The sequence below is a fragment of the Eumetopias jubatus genome, unplaced genomic scaffold (assembly GCF_037043125.1).
Source record: "Eumetopias jubatus isolate StellerSeaLion01/CBP00866 unplaced genomic scaffold, mEumJub1_p1.0 scaffold_10, whole genome shotgun sequence".
Lineage (NCBI taxonomy): Eukaryota > Metazoa > Chordata > Mammalia > Carnivora > Otariidae > Eumetopias > Eumetopias jubatus.
Genome location: NW_028274816.1, coordinates 27,411,646 through 27,430,060, shown reverse-complemented (window position 1 = coordinate 27,430,060; position 18,415 = coordinate 27,411,646). Strand labels below are relative to the sequence as shown.

At 41.5% G+C, this 18,415-nt stretch overlaps 1 protein-coding gene across 3 annotated transcripts; it reads left to right on the top strand.

Annotated features, from left to right (window-relative positions):
• Positions 1-136: 136 nt before the first annotated feature.
• Positions 137-17,941, top strand: LOC114201916 (ATP-dependent RNA helicase DDX19B). Of its 3 annotated transcripts, XM_028094888.2 has the most exons (12): positions 137-326; positions 6,641-6,689; positions 7,536-7,589; positions 8,347-8,482; positions 8,895-8,987; positions 11,374-11,476; positions 12,248-12,362; positions 14,687-14,864; positions 15,222-15,459; positions 15,998-16,160; positions 16,640-16,831; positions 17,251-17,941. In XM_028094888.2, the coding sequence occupies exons 1-12, from the start codon at positions 153-155 to the stop codon at positions 17,310-17,312; spliced, it is 1,557 nt and encodes a 518-aa protein (XP_027950689.1). In that variant the 5' UTR covers positions 137-152; the 3' UTR covers positions 17,313-17,941. The 3 variants fall into 3 exon arrangements, with proteins under 3 accessions (XP_027950689.1, XP_027950694.1, XP_087883609.1); XM_028094893.2 differs by lacking the exons at positions 6,641-6,689; positions 7,536-7,589 and having other exon boundaries at positions 163-326; XM_088027483.1 differs by lacking the exons at positions 137-326; positions 6,641-6,689; positions 7,536-7,589; positions 8,347-8,482; positions 11,374-11,476 and having other exon boundaries at positions 8,899-8,987.
• Positions 17,942-18,415: the final 474 nt, after the last annotated feature.

Sequence of the window (18,415 nt, the reverse complement as noted above, 5' to 3'; positions counted from 1 at the left end):
CGTTAGAGAAGAAAGCCTGAGCTAAGCAGGGGTCAGGGTTGGGGGTCTGAAAGCGATGGAAACTACAGCTCGAAGTGGGCAAGGGGCGGCTGGGTGGGCGCAGATCTGACGTCACTACGGCGCGCCACTTCCGGTCCCCAGCGCCTGAGCGAATGACTTCTCCCTCGGTGGGGCTGGAGCTGGGCTTGCTGCGATCCCAGGGAGCCCACGATCGCGCCGCCCCAGTCAGGGAGTCTGCCAGCACCAGCGTCTCACCGGCGCCTGGGACCATGGCCACCGACTCGTGGGCCCTGGCGGTGGACGAACAGGAGGCGGCGGCCGAGTCGGTGAGTTGGCTTCAGCCGTAAAAGGGTCAGGGGGTCAGTTTTGTCCGGAGATCACCCCTGGATAGGACACTCGCTACTTTGGTCAGGACGGGTATGGGGCGCATGTGAGGATGGAGCCTGGACCCTGAGCTGGCTTTGTTTATCCATCCGCCTCCTGGGTTACATAAGAGCAGGTGAGTGCTCCCATGGATGAAGAGTCCAGCCGCCTGTCTTCCGGGAATCAAGACTGATTGTAGATTGTTGCACTCTCCCCACTTGGATTATAATCACCTTTGTGTCATTCTCCACCTCTGGATTCTGAGCTTCCTGGGCTCTGGGACCATGGCTTACTCATCTTTGTGTATTTGCTTGCTTAATGATGATGAATGACCGATTCTGTAGGCCTGGTAGTAAATCCTCTTCTGATCACCTTAACTTCATTCTGGGCCTCACACACATTAACCAAGATATGACTTAAACGTGACTATGTAGAATTAATTCCTCCACCTAAACACTCTTAAGTTCTGATAGTGCTTTGAACCTACTTCTGTTAGTACTTATTTCTGTGAATTTCTTGCGAACAAGGACTTTTTCTTACTTTTTATATGACTGATAATATATGCACATAATTCAAAGAATCAAATAGTTTTTTAAAATATTTTATTTACTTGACACAGGCAGCGAGAGAGGGAATACAAGCAGGGGGAGTGGGAGAGGGAGAAATAGGCTCCCTGCTGCAGGACTCGATCTCAGGACGCTGGGATCATGACCTGAGCTGAAGGCAGATGTTTAACGACTGAGCCACCTAGGCGCCCCGAGTCAAATAGTTTTAAAAACTGGTTCCACCACTACCAATTTTTTCCTCCTCAGAAACAACTAATAGTTTTCTTGAAGCTAATTTACATCATTGACCTCCTTGTTCTCTAAATAGCATGTTTGTTCTGCTAGTTTTTGAATTTTCAATTTTAGGTATTTACTGATTTTGATTTTTTTTTTTCTGATTTTGATTCTTTCCTCCATCCTTTTTCCACCACAGATGCACACCTTCCCACTCCCTACCTTTTCATTATAATTTTAGTTAGATCAGTATTTCATGTTTACATTATTAGTAGCTTATGAATACTTTTACTTTCCTATAAAACTTTGTTTTTCCTTGGAATTTATAATTGCCTTGCATTTTTGCTTCATGTTTTTGGTTCTTATCCCAACTCAACCCCAAGCTCTTTGCTAATTGTTTAGTTTATCTCAGGAGGTTCAGACACATTAAGTATTAATTTGGAGCGCCTGGGTGTCTCAGTCAGTTAAGCGTCTGACTCTTGATTTCAGCTTAGGTCATGATCTTGGGGTGGTGAGATTGATCCCCACATGGGAATCCACGCTCAGCGTGTAGTCTGCTTAAGATTGTTTCTCTCCCCCTCAGCCTCCCCCCCCCCCGCTTTCTTTCTAAAATAAATAATAAAATCTTTAGTTAAAAAAAAAAGTATTCTGTTAATTCTATTTCCCCCAGGTCTTTTACCCGGTTCATATTGGACTAGTTCTCCTTATGCTTAGAGAGAACTCATTTCAGTGACTGGAGGGTAACAGGGCAGACTTCCCTTCACCTTCATTCTGAGGATTCACTCTTCTCTTGTGTTGGATCCCCTCCTTTCTATATCCCTTCTCTCCATCTTTATTGATTTGGTGAAATCACCCATCAGCTTTCTAGAGGTGTATCAGAAGTTTTGTTTTTATGATACTGTTGCATTTCTGGAAATACCTTATTTTGCCCTATCATTTGGATAGCTGGGTATAGAGCTGTAGGTTGGAAATTAATTTCCTACCAAATTTTAAAGGCATTGTTTCATTGTCTTTTAGACTTCTTTATTGGTTATTGAAATGTCTGAGACCATTCTGATTCCTGATGTGACCTGTTTTTCTCTTTGTAATCCTGAAGAATCTTCTATTTGTTTCCAGTATACAGAAAATTCATGATAATGAATCTTGGTATGGGTCTTTTTTCATCCATTTTGCTGGCCACTGGGTGGGCTGTTGTATCATCTATTTTTTTTTAAGGTTTTATTTATTTATTTGACACAGAGAGAGAAAGCAAAAGTAGGTAGAGCAGCAGGCAGAGACAGAGGGAAAAGCAGGCTCTCCACCGAGCAGGGAGCCAGATGCGGGGCTCGATCCCAGGACCCAGGTATAGGTATCATGACCTGAGCTGAAGGCAGCCGCCAAACCGAATGAGCCACCCAGGCGCTCCAGGTGGGTCCTTTCAATCTGGAAAATTCTTGTCCTTAAGTTATGAGAAAGTTTCTTGAAATATTTCGTTGTTGATTTCTCCACCTTTGTTTTTCCTTTGCCCTCTTTCAAGAATTCTTACTAGTTGACTGTTGGATCTCTTGGACTGGCCCAATTTTTAAGTCAAGTTTATTGAGGTGTAATTTACATGTAGTACAACTCACCCTTGTTCAGTGAATTTTGACAAAGGCATTCAGTTGTGTAACCACCACCACAATCAAGATACGGAACATTTCCACCACCTCCAAAAGTTCCCTCAAACTTTCGCAGTCACTGCCTTCTCCCCACCCTTCTCTGGCAACTGCTGATTTGTTTTCTGTCTCTTTAGATTTGCCTATTCTGGGTATTTTATATAAATTGAATCATACAATATGTGGTCTGTTGTGTCTGGATGCTTTCACTTAGCATTATATTTTCAAAGTTTGTCCATGTTGCAGTAGGTGTCATTACTTTTTATTGCCAAATAATAGTCCACTGTCTAGATATATCATATTTATCCATTCATCAGTGTCCATTGATGAGCATTTAGATTGTTTCTACTTTTTGGTTATTATGAATAATGTTACTATGATTGTTCATGTACAAGTTTTTGTGTGGACATTTCAAATCTCTTGGGTATACACCTAGAAGTGGCATTTCTGGATTATATAATAACTCTATGTTTAACTTTTGAGGAACTGTCAGACTTTTCCAGAGTGGCTGCACCACTGTATCATCCTTAAAATGATTATCTTCTATGAGAGTAGTATTAACTATGACAGGCACCATTCTGTAGAGGTTAAAACCTTAGTCTTTATAGCCAGACAGTCTAGAATTTGTATTCTGGGTCCATCATTTACTAGTTATATGACTTTGGGCAAATTGCTTAATCTTTCTGTGCCTCAGTTTCCAAATGGAGATAATCATAATACCTACCTCATTGAGTTATGGACATGCTTGTTATAAGTGCTACGTAAGTAATAGCAATTGTTATTATCCATAAATCACAGTTCCTTTGCAGGAATCCTTTTTTTAAAAATGTTTTTAAAAATATTTTATTGGGGGGGGAGAGGGAGAAGCAGGGAGCCCAACGTGGGTCTTGATCCCAGGACCCTGGGATCATGACCTGAGCCAAAGACAGACACTTAACCGAGCCACCCAGGTGTCCCTGCAGGAATCTTTTAAATTAGTTGTCCATATCCTATGGATTAGATAGTTGAACCTGGATAAGATTTGTGAATCTACTTAACCATGCACAAGTAAATTAGATCACAATATTCCAAAACTGAGCAAATGAGTAAAGACGCCTCTGTTACCCTCGGCCTTATGGAACTCTCACTGAGGACACTGCATGACATAGGTGACAGTGATGTGTGTAGTGCAAGGTTACTGTATTTTAAATATTCATTAAGCTTCATTATTTATTTTAGATAAGAAAATACTAGATTCTATTTATATTTATTTCCTCCTCCTCCAGTGGCTCCTCTCTTTGTTCCCCTCTGTTCCTTTGGGAGATTTCTTTTTAGAGGAGGACACACAGATAAGAAAATTGATGCGTATGACTCTACTCTATGTCCTCTACTTCACCATTTTGCCAAAGATAATCCCTATTCTGTATAGTTCACTTACCTTTAAATCTTTTATGTCTCAAGAATCCTTTCTCAAGTAGCTTTTGAATAAAATGCAATGTGTAACTGTAGAGTTTTCAATTATTTTATTTTTTCAATTATTTTAACATATCTTAAAAACTAAAATATTAAAGGCATTGAAAATATGGCTATTAAAAAGTGGATTTTTTGCTTTGTTGCCTTTTGGTTAATTTCAGAATGGTTTTTGAAGTTACAAGAGAAATTGGTTTCTCCTCTTTGGTCCAAGTAAATAGAGCAAAGGAAGGTATCTAAGCTATACTAAGAAAGCTATACTTTCTTTTTTTTTTTTTTTAAATGATAGTGCCCGGCACTTGGCAATTTCTTTTCTTTTTTTTTTTTTTAAAGATTTTATTTATTTATTTGAGAGAGAGAGAGAGAATGAGAGATAGCGTGAGAGGGAAGAGGGTCAGAGGGAGAAGCAGACTCCCTGCTGAGCAGGGAGCCCGATGCGGGACTCGATCCCGGGACTCCAGGATCATGACCTGAGCCGAAGGCAGTCGCCTAACCAACTGAGCCACCCAGGCGCCCCTAACTATACTTTCAATATAAGTTTCAGTGTTCAGTTCACGCACATTGCACTGGGTAATACAGACTTCACTGTCTCTGCTTTACAGGCTTGGAGGTCCTCAGAGCCAAGTGAGGAGCAAGTTTGTTTTTAGATTCCGCTGGAACCTCTCCAGAATCCTGATACGTTGTAATCAAAATATCTGTTGGTTTCATTTACATTGTTACTACCAACTTTACTACATATTGCATTTTAGTTACTTTAACTGTTACTTTACTCTGTTAACTTCAATTTGAACAGTATATCAACAAAAGAATGGTTTGTCCTTTTTATCATTGAATATTAAAATGTTTTACAGTAATAGATGTTTGTAACTCATTTATACTTCATTAACTCATTTATACCTCAGCCCTATCATTTGTTTTAGCTAGCAGTTATCACCCTAGGAATGAGTACTATTAACCTAACTGTTGTAAATATTGCCAGTAAGTGGGGCAGTCTGTCTATATGTTTGTCTGTCTCTCTCCCCCGCCGTGCAATCTCGCCCTCTCCCTCTTAATAGACCTGGATACTACATTTAAACAGGGTTTGTTGGTAGGATGTGAAGAAGTGTTTTAGAGAAGACTAAAATATATTGAACACCTGCTGTGTATCATGCACTGCGCTGGTCACTTCATATTCATTGTCTGTTAGTGTATTTGCTATCATGTGGAGTTAATGAAGGATTTTTACTGCTTTTATGATTTCCTTTTTTTGCCATTTCCTTTCTTGCCAGTCTCTCCAGCGTGTTCCTCCCTACTCCCCGTCCCCTAACACCAAAGCAGAGACACCAGAAACTCCCTTTTCAGTTTCCAACAATAGAAGTGTGGTTCCTCCATCCCAACTAACCATACATTAAAACAGACGTTTGTTTCATTTCTCTCTTGCCTTTCCCCTTTCCTGGAGTTAGAGGAAAGGCAGAATGAACCTCAAAACATAACCAATGTAGGTGGTGCTTTAAGAAATAGCCATTTTCATTCTTCCCCTTTACTAGATGATGTCCTAAGCCCCACTTAATATTTTATGATTAGAGCACCTGCTTTGTGCTAGGTCTAAAGATCAATTAAACAAAAATACTCCTGTCTTTAAGGTATTTTCTACCCCCCCAGCTTTTATGAGGTGAAACTGACAAATAAAAGGGTATTTTCATTCTAATAGAGGAGATAAGTCCCACCAGGATATGCCTAATTTACAGTGTTTGATCAAAGTCCAAATAATTCTTTCTCTGAAATGTCTCTCTGCTCTGACCCTTCCTTTGTATTCCTACTTCAGATTGCTAGGTATTTTGATTACACAGTGTGCCACAATGCCCCAGACTGTTCAGTTTAAAATATTAGACTTCCACCACAAGGCAAAAAACAAGGCAACCTGAATGTGAGGGTGCATATCAGCATGTTGTGGTCCTGTAGCTCAAACATATCGTGCAACGTACCTGATTCCTATTCACAGATGCTTTTTGTTGCAGCCCTCCCACCTTGATGTTCTCTGTCTGAAGTGTGATTGCATTTTCCAATATCTTTTAAAATTTCCTGTTGTTTGGAATATGAGAGAATGACAAATGGTATTCTACTGAGAGAGTCTTTGTAATCAGGGCATTAAGCAAACTCATAAATTATAATTTTCTCTAGGGACTGTAATTAGGGAGTGTGGATTTTGAGTCATTTGTGTAACCAGTTTTTTTTTTTTCTACTGCTATGTTTATGGGAAATTTTGTTTATTCTCACTCATTTAGTCGACAAAAGGAGCCCATCAGAACAACTTAATGAATAGATCTTGAGAGTAGCTCATTTCTCCCCAGCTTCACTGGGGAGGCTCTGTTGATTCAAAATCTTTCAAGTGATTTTCCTGACACTTTCCCCCCTCCCCCCATATTCTCCATTTAGTTGAGCAACTTGCATCTTAAGGAAGAGAAAATCAAACCAGATGCCAATGGTGAGTAAAAGCTAGTTTGAAAACAAATGTGATTTCCTTTAGTATTTCTGCTTTGACATAATAACTATCTGGAAAAAAAAAATTATATATTTACCAAGCAGGGGGCTGGCAGATACTGGCAGTCATTTGATTTGGGAACTAAACTGGATTGTTTTGCTTTGTATTGTGTTTAAAATAAGCATGAGGATACCTAATTGACTTATATTACTGACCATGAGAATATACAACAGACAAAAGTATGAGCAACCTGAGAGTTAACCTATTGCCATTCTGAAATGTCTACCCAAAATCCAAGATTTCCATTAAATTTTTGTTGATGTACATAATATGATGGGGGGTGGATAGTAACATTAACCTCATTCCAAATTCATTTACAATCTTTTTCTGTAATTTTTTCATACCTACAATGTTGTTTGAATATACATTTCTATTAAACAACAGTTTATATACATAGAATCTTAATGGCATTACAGTGTTCATATACTGATGAAATATGGTTTGCATAGATACTCCTCTGTTGAGCATCAAGGTGGTTTGTGATCATTGCCTGCTGTGGTCATCTTTCTGTAACATTCAGAAATACCGATGCTATGAGGGAAAGTCCCATTAGTGTTTGATGTACCATGAGAGGACTCGGAATAGGGAAGAACTGAAATATAAGCAACATTGTTCCATACCTTTGTTTATTTAAGAACAATAAAATGCTTTTATCTGTGGCTTGGTTTCCTCATTTATTTTTCTGCTCCCCAGGCCTTTACATTTCTAGTGTCTCATAGAATTTGAATTGTCTCAGCTGTTGGGTATGGGATGTAATATTGAATGACGGCCACTTTGTGTCTGATAAAGGTGCTGTTGTCAAGACCAATGCTAATGCAGAGAAGGCAGATGAAGAAGAGAAAGGTAACACAGCCTAGAGCTATACCCATGAGGTTCTACAGTCTTAAGAGAATAGATTGTTACAAGGCTTCATTTTTATACCCAACTTGGCTTGACTTCAGTGGGAGTCATAGTGCTAATAAACACTCAACATAGTTGTTTAAGGAATTCTCAATGTTTACATTTTAGAGAAATTTTACTTTGAGCAATTGATGAACTTCAACAGCCGCAGGAAATATGCCCTGAATGATGATCTTTTACAGGGCATTATAAAAGAAATTTTAAGTTGCATCCCCATTGTCTACTAAAATTAATGCTATTTGGACACATTAAAGGTGGATAACAACATACAGCTTATATGATATCAAGATACAAACTTTGTTAATTTCTGGGTTTTTTTTTTTCATTGGGCCAAGCTAATAATTTTCAATTTTCTATTGAGCACAAATTGGGGAGTAAGTACTTCGGCTGACATAGGAAGAGTAGATAACCTCCAGAAAGGAGGGTTTGGAATAGAGTCCTGGAGAGGAGTATGAGGCCAAACTGCATGATACCAGTATCAAAATCTTAATCTTTAATAAAGCAATTTTAATTCTATTTATAAGTCAAAATTACGATATGTCTTGAATTAGAAGTCCTAGCATGAATACATGTTAGTGCTTAAAATGCCAATGACAAGTGAATTCAGATGAGCTCATGGTGGATTTCATGGCCTTTTAAAATTCTTTGCTCTCAAAAAAAATTACAAAAATAAAATTCTTTGCTGTCTTTTTCCTGACAGAGGACAGAGCTGCCCAGTCCTTACTCAACAAGCTGATCAGAAGCAACCTTGTGGATAACACAAACCAGGTGGAAGTCCTGCAGCGGGACCCAAACTCCCCGCTCTACTCAGTGAAGTCCTTTGAGGAGCTTCGGCTGTGAGTGTTTACTTTCTGACTCTCCCCTTTGTGTTAGATAGAGACCCTAGGCCTATTATGTTTGTGTGTATGTGTATATATATTTTATCACAGAACATTTTTAGCTAATACAAGTTTATTTTTTTACTTTTTTTTATGCAAAAAGGTGATTTTATTAAAGCAGGAGCACAGGACCCATGGGCAGAAAGAGCTGCTGCTCGCTAATACAAGTTTAATCAAAGAATTTAGCTGCTTTGGGCTGTTAAGTAAAATTTCCAGGTAATGTGAATTGTGCGAAGTGCACAATTCAAGTATTATTAGTTGTAAGTAAACTGTGTGTAACAACAGTAAGAAAGAGAGGAAAAAAATCCCTCAGATATTTGGGTTCGTTCCTCAACCAAAGAGACAGTGACTTTCATCTCTGTTTTCCCAGGAAACCACAGCTTCTCCAGGGAGTCTATGCCATGGGCTTTAACCGTCCATCCAAGATACAAGAGAACGCACTGCCTTTGATGCTTGCTGAGCCGTATGTGTCCTGATACAACTCTATCCCATTTTTAATTTTCCATTTTTTTAATTTTCTATTTTAAAAAAACTATACTGATAATACATGCTTATTTTAGCAAAGTTAGAAAATAAAAAATAAGAAAAATTGCTTGTAATCTTCTCCCACCCACTATACTAACATTTAGAGACTTATAAACTTTTTTTTACATAAACTCACATATTTATACCTTTTTTAAAAAAATGGAACCATATGAAATCTTAAATGCTTTTTAAAAACTTAGATGATCATCTTTCTACGTTTGTAAATAAACATTCATCATTCATATACACCATGCTTTCATAAGATGGATATATAAAATGTATTGTGTCAAATATAGTAAACAAAAACCAAATAGGATTCTGGGAAACCAGAATAGGGTAATTACTAAGGCGGTTCTGTAGTGCAGTGCTTTTCATACTTTCATAGGCACATGAATCTCCTAGGAATTTATTAAAATGCAGATTCTCATTTCAGTCCATCTGAGGTTCACTATTTCTAAGAAGCTTCTAAAGTGATGTTGATGTTGCTAGTTTCAGACCACATTTTGAGCAAGAACATTCAAGAGCATGCGGAACTTGTTATAAAAACTGATCCCTACATTATATATGATTATGTAAAGTTGTACTGCATATAATCCTAAATCCTGAAACTCCTCTTATATAGTCTAAAAATAGACATTTTAGGTCTGTATTTTCTTTTTCTTTGTTCTCTGTCTTAATAGTGACTTTTTTCATGATGAATAATGTCTCTTTTTAGTTTGACACTTTGAGCATCTATGAAAAGCATTAAGATCTATAAATACGAATGACCAATGTGAAACAAATAAATATTCCATTTATGCACCTCTAAGTATGTTCAATTTTTAAATCATCAATGTTAGAAGAGACCTGAGAGAATTATCTAGTACCTTTCTTCATTTACAAATATGTATTGAGTACAGGTATGTAACAGATACTATTCTAGGAATTTGGTTACATTAGTAAACAAAGCAGACCAAAATTCCTGCCTGTAAGGAGCTTAATCTTGAGTATAGATTATTTTTATTAAATTTATTAAATGTATTTTTATTAAAAATAAATAAGATATATAGTATATAGTATGTTAGACAGTAAGTTGTAAATGTAATTAATGCCACTGAATTGTACACTTAAAAGCTGTTTTTAAAGAAGGTGATAAATACTGGGGCGCCTGGGTGGCTCAGTGGGTTAAGCATCTGCCTTCGGCTCGGGTCATGATCCCAGGGTCCTGGGATCAAGCCCCGCATCAGGTTCCCTGCTCAGTGGGTAGCCTGTTTCTCCCTCTCCCTCTGTCTCCCTGCCACTCCCCCTGCTTGTGCTCTCTCTCTGTGGGTCAAATGAGTAAATAAAATCTTAAAAAAAAAAAAGTGATAAATGCTAATGAGAAAAAGAGCATAATAAGGGAGATCAGGAATACCAAGGGAACTGACTGCAATTTTCCCCCAACATTATATTATGAAAATTGTCAAAAAACAAAATCGAGAGGATTTTTTTTTTGAGAGTAGAGAGAGAGCACTAAAGTGGGGTGGGGAGGGGCAGAGGGAGAGGAAGAGAATCTTAGCAGTCTCCATGCCCAGCACAGAGCCCCACACAGGGCTAGATCTCATGACCTGAGCCAAAATCAAGAGTTGGATGCTTAACTAACTGAGCCATCCAGGTGCCCTAAAGTTGAAAGGATTTTATAGTGAACACCCATATGTCCATCACCTAGACACTCACTAACATTTTACTGTACTTTATCACATAGCTATCCACCAATACCTCATTTTTTAAGGCATTTCAAAGTAGGCTGCAATTTTAATCAAGTGCTTAGGGTAGGATCTCATCAAGTAGGTGATGTGTGAGCAAAGCCTGGAAGGAGAGAGAGTTGACATGTCATTTGGGGACAGTGGTCCCAGCGGAGTACAGAAAACCCTGGGATGGGGGAATGGCTGGCATGCTTTCGGGGCAGCACCAAGGCCTTTGTGGTGGGGTGGGTAAGGAAGCAGGTGGTAGGAGCTGAGAACAGAGAACTACTAGGGAGCCAGATCAGGTAGGACCCTGTAATGCAGGACTTTTACTTTTACTCTGAACGAAATGGGGAGTGACTGGAAGGCTTTTGAGCAGAGCACTGACATGTGCTGACTCACATTTAAAAGAATCCCTGGCTGCTGTGTTGAGAGTAAAAGATATGGAGTGCTTTAAATCCCACCAGTCTTCTCTCTGTGGTGCTTTGTGTTTGTGGGGCCAGCATGTGTAACTATTGCAGAAATCAAAGCCTCCTTCCATAAACTAATTTATTCTTCATTGTTATTAACTAAAAGGATACTTGAGATTTAAGCCCCTAAACAGTTTGTTTTCTTGTGCAGCCCACAGAACTTAATTGCCCAGTCTCAGTCTGGCACTGGTAAAACAGCTGCCTTTGTGTTGGCCATGCTCAGCCAAGTAGAACCTGCAAACAGATACCCCCAGGTAAGGGCTTGGTAAATTTGGATTTTCTGCTAATGTGTAGCTAGAAATTACATTTGATGGACTAAAAGCCAAGATGCATATTACTTTTTACATAAACCAGAACACCTCGTCTATAGCACAAACAATATGGTTGATCTTCCAGTAGCAACATGCATCCTATTCCCTTTCCATGGTTTGCCAGTTCTGAGATACTGCTGACAGGCTTGGCACCTTTATTTAAAAAAAAAAAAAACACCTCTTCTAGGGCGCCTGGGTGGCTCAGTCGTTAAGCATCTGCCTTCGGCTTGGGTCATGATCCCAGGGTCCTGAGATCAAGCCCCGCGTCGGGCTCCCTGCTCGGCGGGAAGCCTGCTTCTCCCTCTCCCACTCCCCCTGCTTGTGTTCCCTCTCTCTCTCTCTCTGTCAAATAAATAAATAAAATCTTTAAAAAAAAAGAAAGAAAAAACCTCTGCCATCTACAACCATCTACAACTATTGGAAAGTTCTGAGAACTTTCTGAGTAAGTGAAAAGGAAGCTAATCTCCACCTGGAATTTCAGATCTGTGCTCTCATGTGGGTTTTTATTCCTGTGGCCAATAGCTACTTTCAAGTGTATTTACCCAGCCAGAGTTCTAACCCTTACGAATTCTAACTTAAGACTTTGCAGCTTAAAGAATCAAATGGCCTGCACTTTAATTTACATGCTCTTCTTCAGCTTTAGCTGGAGGAGTAAGTCCTGATGGTGATCCCCCACTGCCCTTGAGATCTCACTCTGCACTCTCTCCCTGCCAGTGTCTGTGCCTCTCCCCAACTTATGAGCTCGCCCTTCAAACAGGAAAAGTGATTGAGCAGATGGGCAAATTTTACCCTGAACTGAAGCTAGCTTATGCTGTCCGAGGCAATAAATGTGAGTATGAACATGTGATCCTAATTCATTAACCTAACAACTTCTATTTAAAAAATTTCAAAACACATACAGTAGTTAAAATAATAAAAATGAACAATTCACCTAGATTCGAAAATTTAACATTTTGCCAAATTTACTCTATATGTGTGTGTATGTTTTGGGGGAACCATTTGAAAGTAAACTGCAGACGCTGTGGATCTTTACTCCTAAATACTTTAGAATGGAGGCACATGGCTGGCTCAGTCAGGAGAGCATGTGACTCTTGATTTCAGAGTTGTGAGTTTGAGCCCCACATTGGGTGTAGAGGTTACTTGGAAATAAAATCTTGGGGCACCTGGATGGCTACCAGTCGGTTAAGCAGCTGACTCTTGATTTCAGCTCAGGTCTTGATTTCATGGTTGTGAGTTCAAGCCCCACATGGTGCTCCACAATGGGAGTGGAGCCTACTTAAAAAATCTTTTTTTTTCTTTTTGAAGATTCCATTCATTCATTTATTTGTCAGAGGGAGAGCACAAGCAGGGGGAGCAGCAGGGATAGGAAGAAACAGGCTCCGTGCTGAGCAAGGAGCCCAATGTGGGACTCGATTCCAGGACCCTGGGATCATGACCTGAGCTGAGAGCAGATGTTTAACCCACTGAGCCACCAAGGTGTCCCTTAAAGAAATCTTTAAAAAAAATTTTTTTAAATAAATACTTTAGCATGCATCTCATAATAAGGACGTTCTTAAGCATACCCACAAAACCCTTATCACAACCAAGAAAATTAGCAGATTCTCTAAGAACTAGTATCTAGTCCATTTTTATTTTTCCCCAATAATCCTAAAAGTCCCATTGTCTTTATGGCGGTTTTGTTTTTGAACCAAGATCAAATTGGTGTGTATGCACTGCATTTGGTGTTGTGTATCTTACATTTCTTTAAATCTAGAATAGTCCCTCCACCTCCTCCTCCCCCCACTACCTCTGACTTTTTGAACAGGCCAGACCAGTTGCTCATAAAATACTGCACATTCTGGATTTGTGTAATTGCCTAATTTCTTTTTAATGTCATTAGAAGAACAAAAATGTTCTAGAATATTCATGACAATTAACTCTGGCATTTAATGTTTTTAACTGAGTTATAATTAACAGAGTGTTTTATTAGTTTCAGCTATATAATGATACAGCAATTCTGTATTTTTCTCAGTTCTCATCAAAATAAGTGTAATAAATGTAAAGGATCCCCTGTATATTTCATCCAACCGCCACCTACCTCCCATCTGGCAAAAAAGTTTGTTCTCTGTATTTAAGAGTCTTGTTTTTTGTTTGGAGCTTATTTTTATTATTTTTTCTTTATTCATCTTTCCTACTTTTGTTTTGCAACAAATTAACAATATTTAAGTAATTTGAAAAGTGTTGAAAGCTTGGCTATGAATCTTTAACACGTGTAACTATGACTCATAGAAATCCACTCAGCGTACAATATCCCAATACCAACTTGAAGTTGCTTGTAAAAAGTAGTAAGATTATAAAACTTAGTGGAAGATGATCATAATACATTTAAAATTTTGCAGTTTGGGTTGAAGTTAGAATGCCAGAGTCTGAGTAACTGTTGTGGGAGACAGTAATTGGTTTGTTTAACAGAAGGAAGAAGCAGCATTTATTGGCTTTGAATTAACTCAACATTCACACTTGGACAAAATTTTGGCATTGATTAGAGGGAGTTTGTGTATGTCAGCTCAAGGTTGTAATTAAAGGACTTAAATTCAATCTATAAATGCCGTCTAATTCAAAATGAAGAGCCACATCTCAGTTTCAAACCACACACAGTCAAGAACGTGCCATGGCCCACCAGGTCTTGTCTGGGGAAGCACTTTACCTAAGAGAAGCAGTTTGTGTTTGAGAAAGCAAAGCCATTCATGATGAATCCTATTTTCTGACCTGGGCAAGGGGTGTGTAAAGGCAACCGGCTTGTTTGATGTAGATGCCAGGATAGCTGAGGGGCAGAGCGCACTGGAGAGTGCTTGTGAGGAAGTGCAACCTCGGGCTGGGGGAATGATGCTGACAGAGAAGAAAGAAAGATAACAGATCCTCCTTGAAAGAGAACTGGATGACTACAAAGAATGGACAAGAACACTACTGAAGAGGCTTTCATCTTGTCACTGTTTCTATCCTTACTATGTTTTTTCAACATTATTAAATACTATAGTGATATTTTAACCTTTCCTTAAGATATTAATGCAAACATCAAAACAGTTGCATTAAAATATATCATAGCTTTAGATTTTCTCAGAGAGGAAAGCTGGCTTTACCATGGAAATACCCACAGAAAACATCTTGTCTCCACAGTGGAAAGAGGTCAGAAGATCAGTGAACACATTGTCATTGGCACCCCTGGGACTGTTCTGGACTGGTGCGCCAAGCTCAAGTTCATCGACCCCAAGAAGATCAAGGTGTTTGTTCTGGATGAGGCTGACGTGATGATAGCTACTCAGGGCCACCAAGATCAGAGCATCCGCATCCAGAGGTAGGAACTCTTGAGCCAAAAGGAACTTCTCAGCCTCCTGATCTGCAGCATCTTTTCCTTTTACTTCAAACACCTCTTCTTGCTCCTGTCAGGTTCTTTACTTTAGTACTTCCGGAAGCATTTGTTCGATGGGCTGTTTCCTCATCAGCACTGACCGTGGGTTGAGGAAGGAGACTTAAGGAATCTAACACCAGCCCCATTCCTGCCCCATGGCTGCACTCACCTCCTCCCTGCTGTTCTCCTCCCCCTTTTGCCACTTTCCTGGGCATGTAGACCATGCAAGCTGGGGCGGCTTTCTTCTTTTCCTTCCAGGGAAAGACTCGGGATCATGCCACATGCCTGGGTCTTCCCTTGCAGGATGCTGCCCAGGAACTGCCAGATGCTGCTTTTCTCTGCCACCTTCGAAGACTCCGTATGGAAATTTGCCCAGAAAGTGGTCCCAGACCCAAACATTATCAAACTGAAGCGCGAGGAGGAGACACTGGACACCATCAAGCAGTATTACGTCCTGTGCAATAACAGAGATGAGAAGTTCCAGGCCTTGTGTAACCTCTACGGGGCCATCACCATTGCTCAGGCCATGATCTTCTGCCATGTGAGTAGCAGTGGAGGCGGCAGGGCTGCCGGGGGAGGAGCTGCACTGGAGGGGGTGCCTGCCCCTCCTCTCAGCCCGCTCCCCGTCAGTGCTGAGGAGGACCAGGTGCCCTGTGTGGCCAGAAAGGAAATGATGAATCGCCTCCACCTGCCTCAGGGAGTATTCTCAGATTGTAATGAGTTATGAGGGAAAGACTGTGAAGAATTGAACCTTCTTTGGTTCTACTTCTTAGAGATAACTTGGAAAATACTCCAGATAACATCCAATGAAATAATTATAAAACATTATGAATATAGACTATTTGAGAATGAAGACCTTTGGCTCACACCTCACTCTTCCTAGCTGAACACTAAAATGATTTAAGTAATTCATCAAAAAAAAAAAGACATGGCTAAAATTATTTGTGAAATTGGTAAGCCTTTCCTGCTGACTCAACTCAGCAGGTCTTCATGTACTTTAATGGCAGTAAACCACTTTTTTGCAGATTTTTTTTTTAAACATTAAAAACATGCATTTAAAACAATTCTGTTCACTCCAGACCCGCAAAACAGCGAGCTGGCTGGCAGCAGAGCTCTCAAAAGAAGGCCACCAGGTGGCCCTGCTGAGTGGCGAAATGATGGTGGAGCAGAGGGCTGCGGTGATCGAGCGCTTCCGAGAGGGCAAAGAGAAGGTGCTGGTGACCACCAACGTGTGTGCCCGCGGTGAGCAGGGAATGCGTCTGTCCGCCAGGCCCCGGGTCGCCAGGGAAGTCGTCCTGTACGGGGCACTCTGCTGGTTTGAGGGAGTCCACGTGGGGTTGGTGCTGGAGAGACTGGATTCCCCAGCAGATAAGAACCGTCACAGAAGCCAGGGGCCCCGATGCTGGAAGGCCACGCACCAGCATCTCACTGGTTCAGGACGGTGCTTGCTCTCTCTGGGGCCCCCACTGAGGTTCTGGCTGCATCTCCAGGTACTGGTGTCTAGCAGAGGCTCGCTCACTGGCGGTGTAATTTTGTTAGCACCTGCCCAAGTTCTCTTTTTCCCTCTGGGTTCCGCTGTGTGCCCCCATCCCCGAATCCCACAGCCGGCCTGCCCCAGACTCTTCCTTCCACCTGAAGCTGGTGCGTGTCGGCCTCACTTGGGTGGCGGTGGTTTTCGTCTCCCGTCCTGACTCCTCTCCACCTGTCTGTCTTTCATGCAGGTATTGATGTCGAACAGGTTTCTGTCGTCATCAACTTTGACCTCCCCGTGGACAAGGATGGGAACCCGGACAACGAGACCTACCTGCACCGGATCGGGCGCACGGGCCGCTTTGGCAAGAGGGGCCTGGCAGTGAACATGGTTGACAGCAAGCACAGCATGAACATCCTCAACAGAATCCAGGAGCATTTTAGTGAGTGTTTGGGAGTGGCCCCCGCCAGGGCCCTTTCCTTACAGGGGAAGTCCAAGGGAGGGGAGGAAAGGGGGTTCTCCCGTGGCCCTGAGAGAAGCCTGTGTCCCTGTTAACAGTCCCCTCCTTTCCTACAGTATGGAAGTCTCAGAGCACACCTGGCGAGTTTTCAGGGCCAGGGACTCGAATGATAGTGCCCCCCTGGCCAGGCTGAAGGGCCTAGGGCTCTGTCCCTCGCGCAGGCACTGGGAGTCTTTGGGGTCAAGGGAAAGATGGCTGTGGCCAGAGGCATGGCCCCGTTCCTAGGCTGGGCAGAACCGTGTGTGTTTCCCCTCTCCCTGCCGTGCTCTCCCTTCCCTAGGGGTGTGTCTCCATGGGAGCCCCGCGTTGATTTCTCTCTGAATTCTCGTTTTTCTCCCCAGATAAGAAAATAGAAAGATTGGACACGGATGATTTGGACGAGATTGAGAAGATCGCCAACTGAGACGCTCCACCAGTCGCCAGTGCCCACCCCGGCACTCCGCCTGCACGGGAGACCGGTGCTTTCACGGCACAGGCCTCGACAGTCACCACAAAGACAAAGGCAGAGGAGAGAGAAACTACCTACCTCATTTTAAATTACGTTTGGACTAGACAAAAATTGTGCAACTGATGGGGGAAGGTAGAAAAAAATTGTTTACACAACTTCTAAGGATTAGGCGTGAATACACAGAAATTTACCTTTTGGAAATTCCGTTTTTTGGCCAGCTTCTTCCCCATCCTGATGTTGTCGCTAATCACTTGCTCAAGATTCCTGTGGCAGCACCTCCTGGACAGGAGTGTTCAGGACAGCTACCAGACAGAGGTGAAGAGGGACACAGAGGCCCCAAGTAGGATAGGTGTATAAGCCAGCCATCATGTTTGGAGTATGGCATGAGGCCTCTGAGCTGGTGCTTTGGATTTGGGGTGGGACAGCTCATCTGAGTATTGTCAGCTCCCTCTGTCCTGATGCCCACAGCAAGAAGGGATTTGCTAAGCATGGACCAAAATGCCACCCTGGGACTTATGGTGTATGCAGATTTGTGTTGCAGGACCACAACCTCCTGGTTCTCATCAACAGGTGCAACCTGTGTATGGTGCATATCTGATTACTGGTAGGTCCCTTGCCTGTGCTTGAGCAAGGCCTGTGGACAAATCATTGTGGAGTGTTTGTGGTGGCCCCCTAGCTTGCCGCACAACCTGGGCTCACAGGCACTTGCAGCATCTTTTTTATAATCCCTAATGTTACCTTGACCCCTTAGAGCCCCAGGCAAATAAAAGGTGATCTAAGGTTTGGATCTTCAGTGAAAATTGTGGCTTCAGGTCACTCATGGCCAGCCTCAAGGCAGCTCCAGAAGTGATCAGCAGTAGTCACAAATAACTTACTTTGTCTCCAGATCCCAGAAGGCAAGATTTGTCAGAGCTGGGGTATGATTTCAGATATCTGGTGTCTTGGTTGTAAAGTGATTCCGAACGTCTGTGTTCACAGTTCTTGGAATACAGAGTGCAATAAGGGACTAGAAGGACTATGGCCATTCACCTGTGCACTGCAGGAGTAACTGCCAAGGA

Bases quoted from the DNA above. Each gene is read 5' to 3' on its own strand.
- LOC114201916 (XM_028094888.2), top strand. From the start codon at position 153: ATGACTTCTCCCTCGGTGGGGCTGGAGCTGGGCTTGCTGCGATCCCAG. The intron at 327-6,640 runs GTGAGTTGGCTT...TTCTCCATTTAG, and splicing joins AGGAGGCGGCGGCCGAGTCG to TTGAGCAACTTGCATCTTAA. The intron at 11,477-12,247 runs GTAAGGGCTTGG...TCTCCCTGCCAG, and splicing joins CTGCAAACAGATACCCCCAG to TGTCTGTGCCTCTCCCCAAC.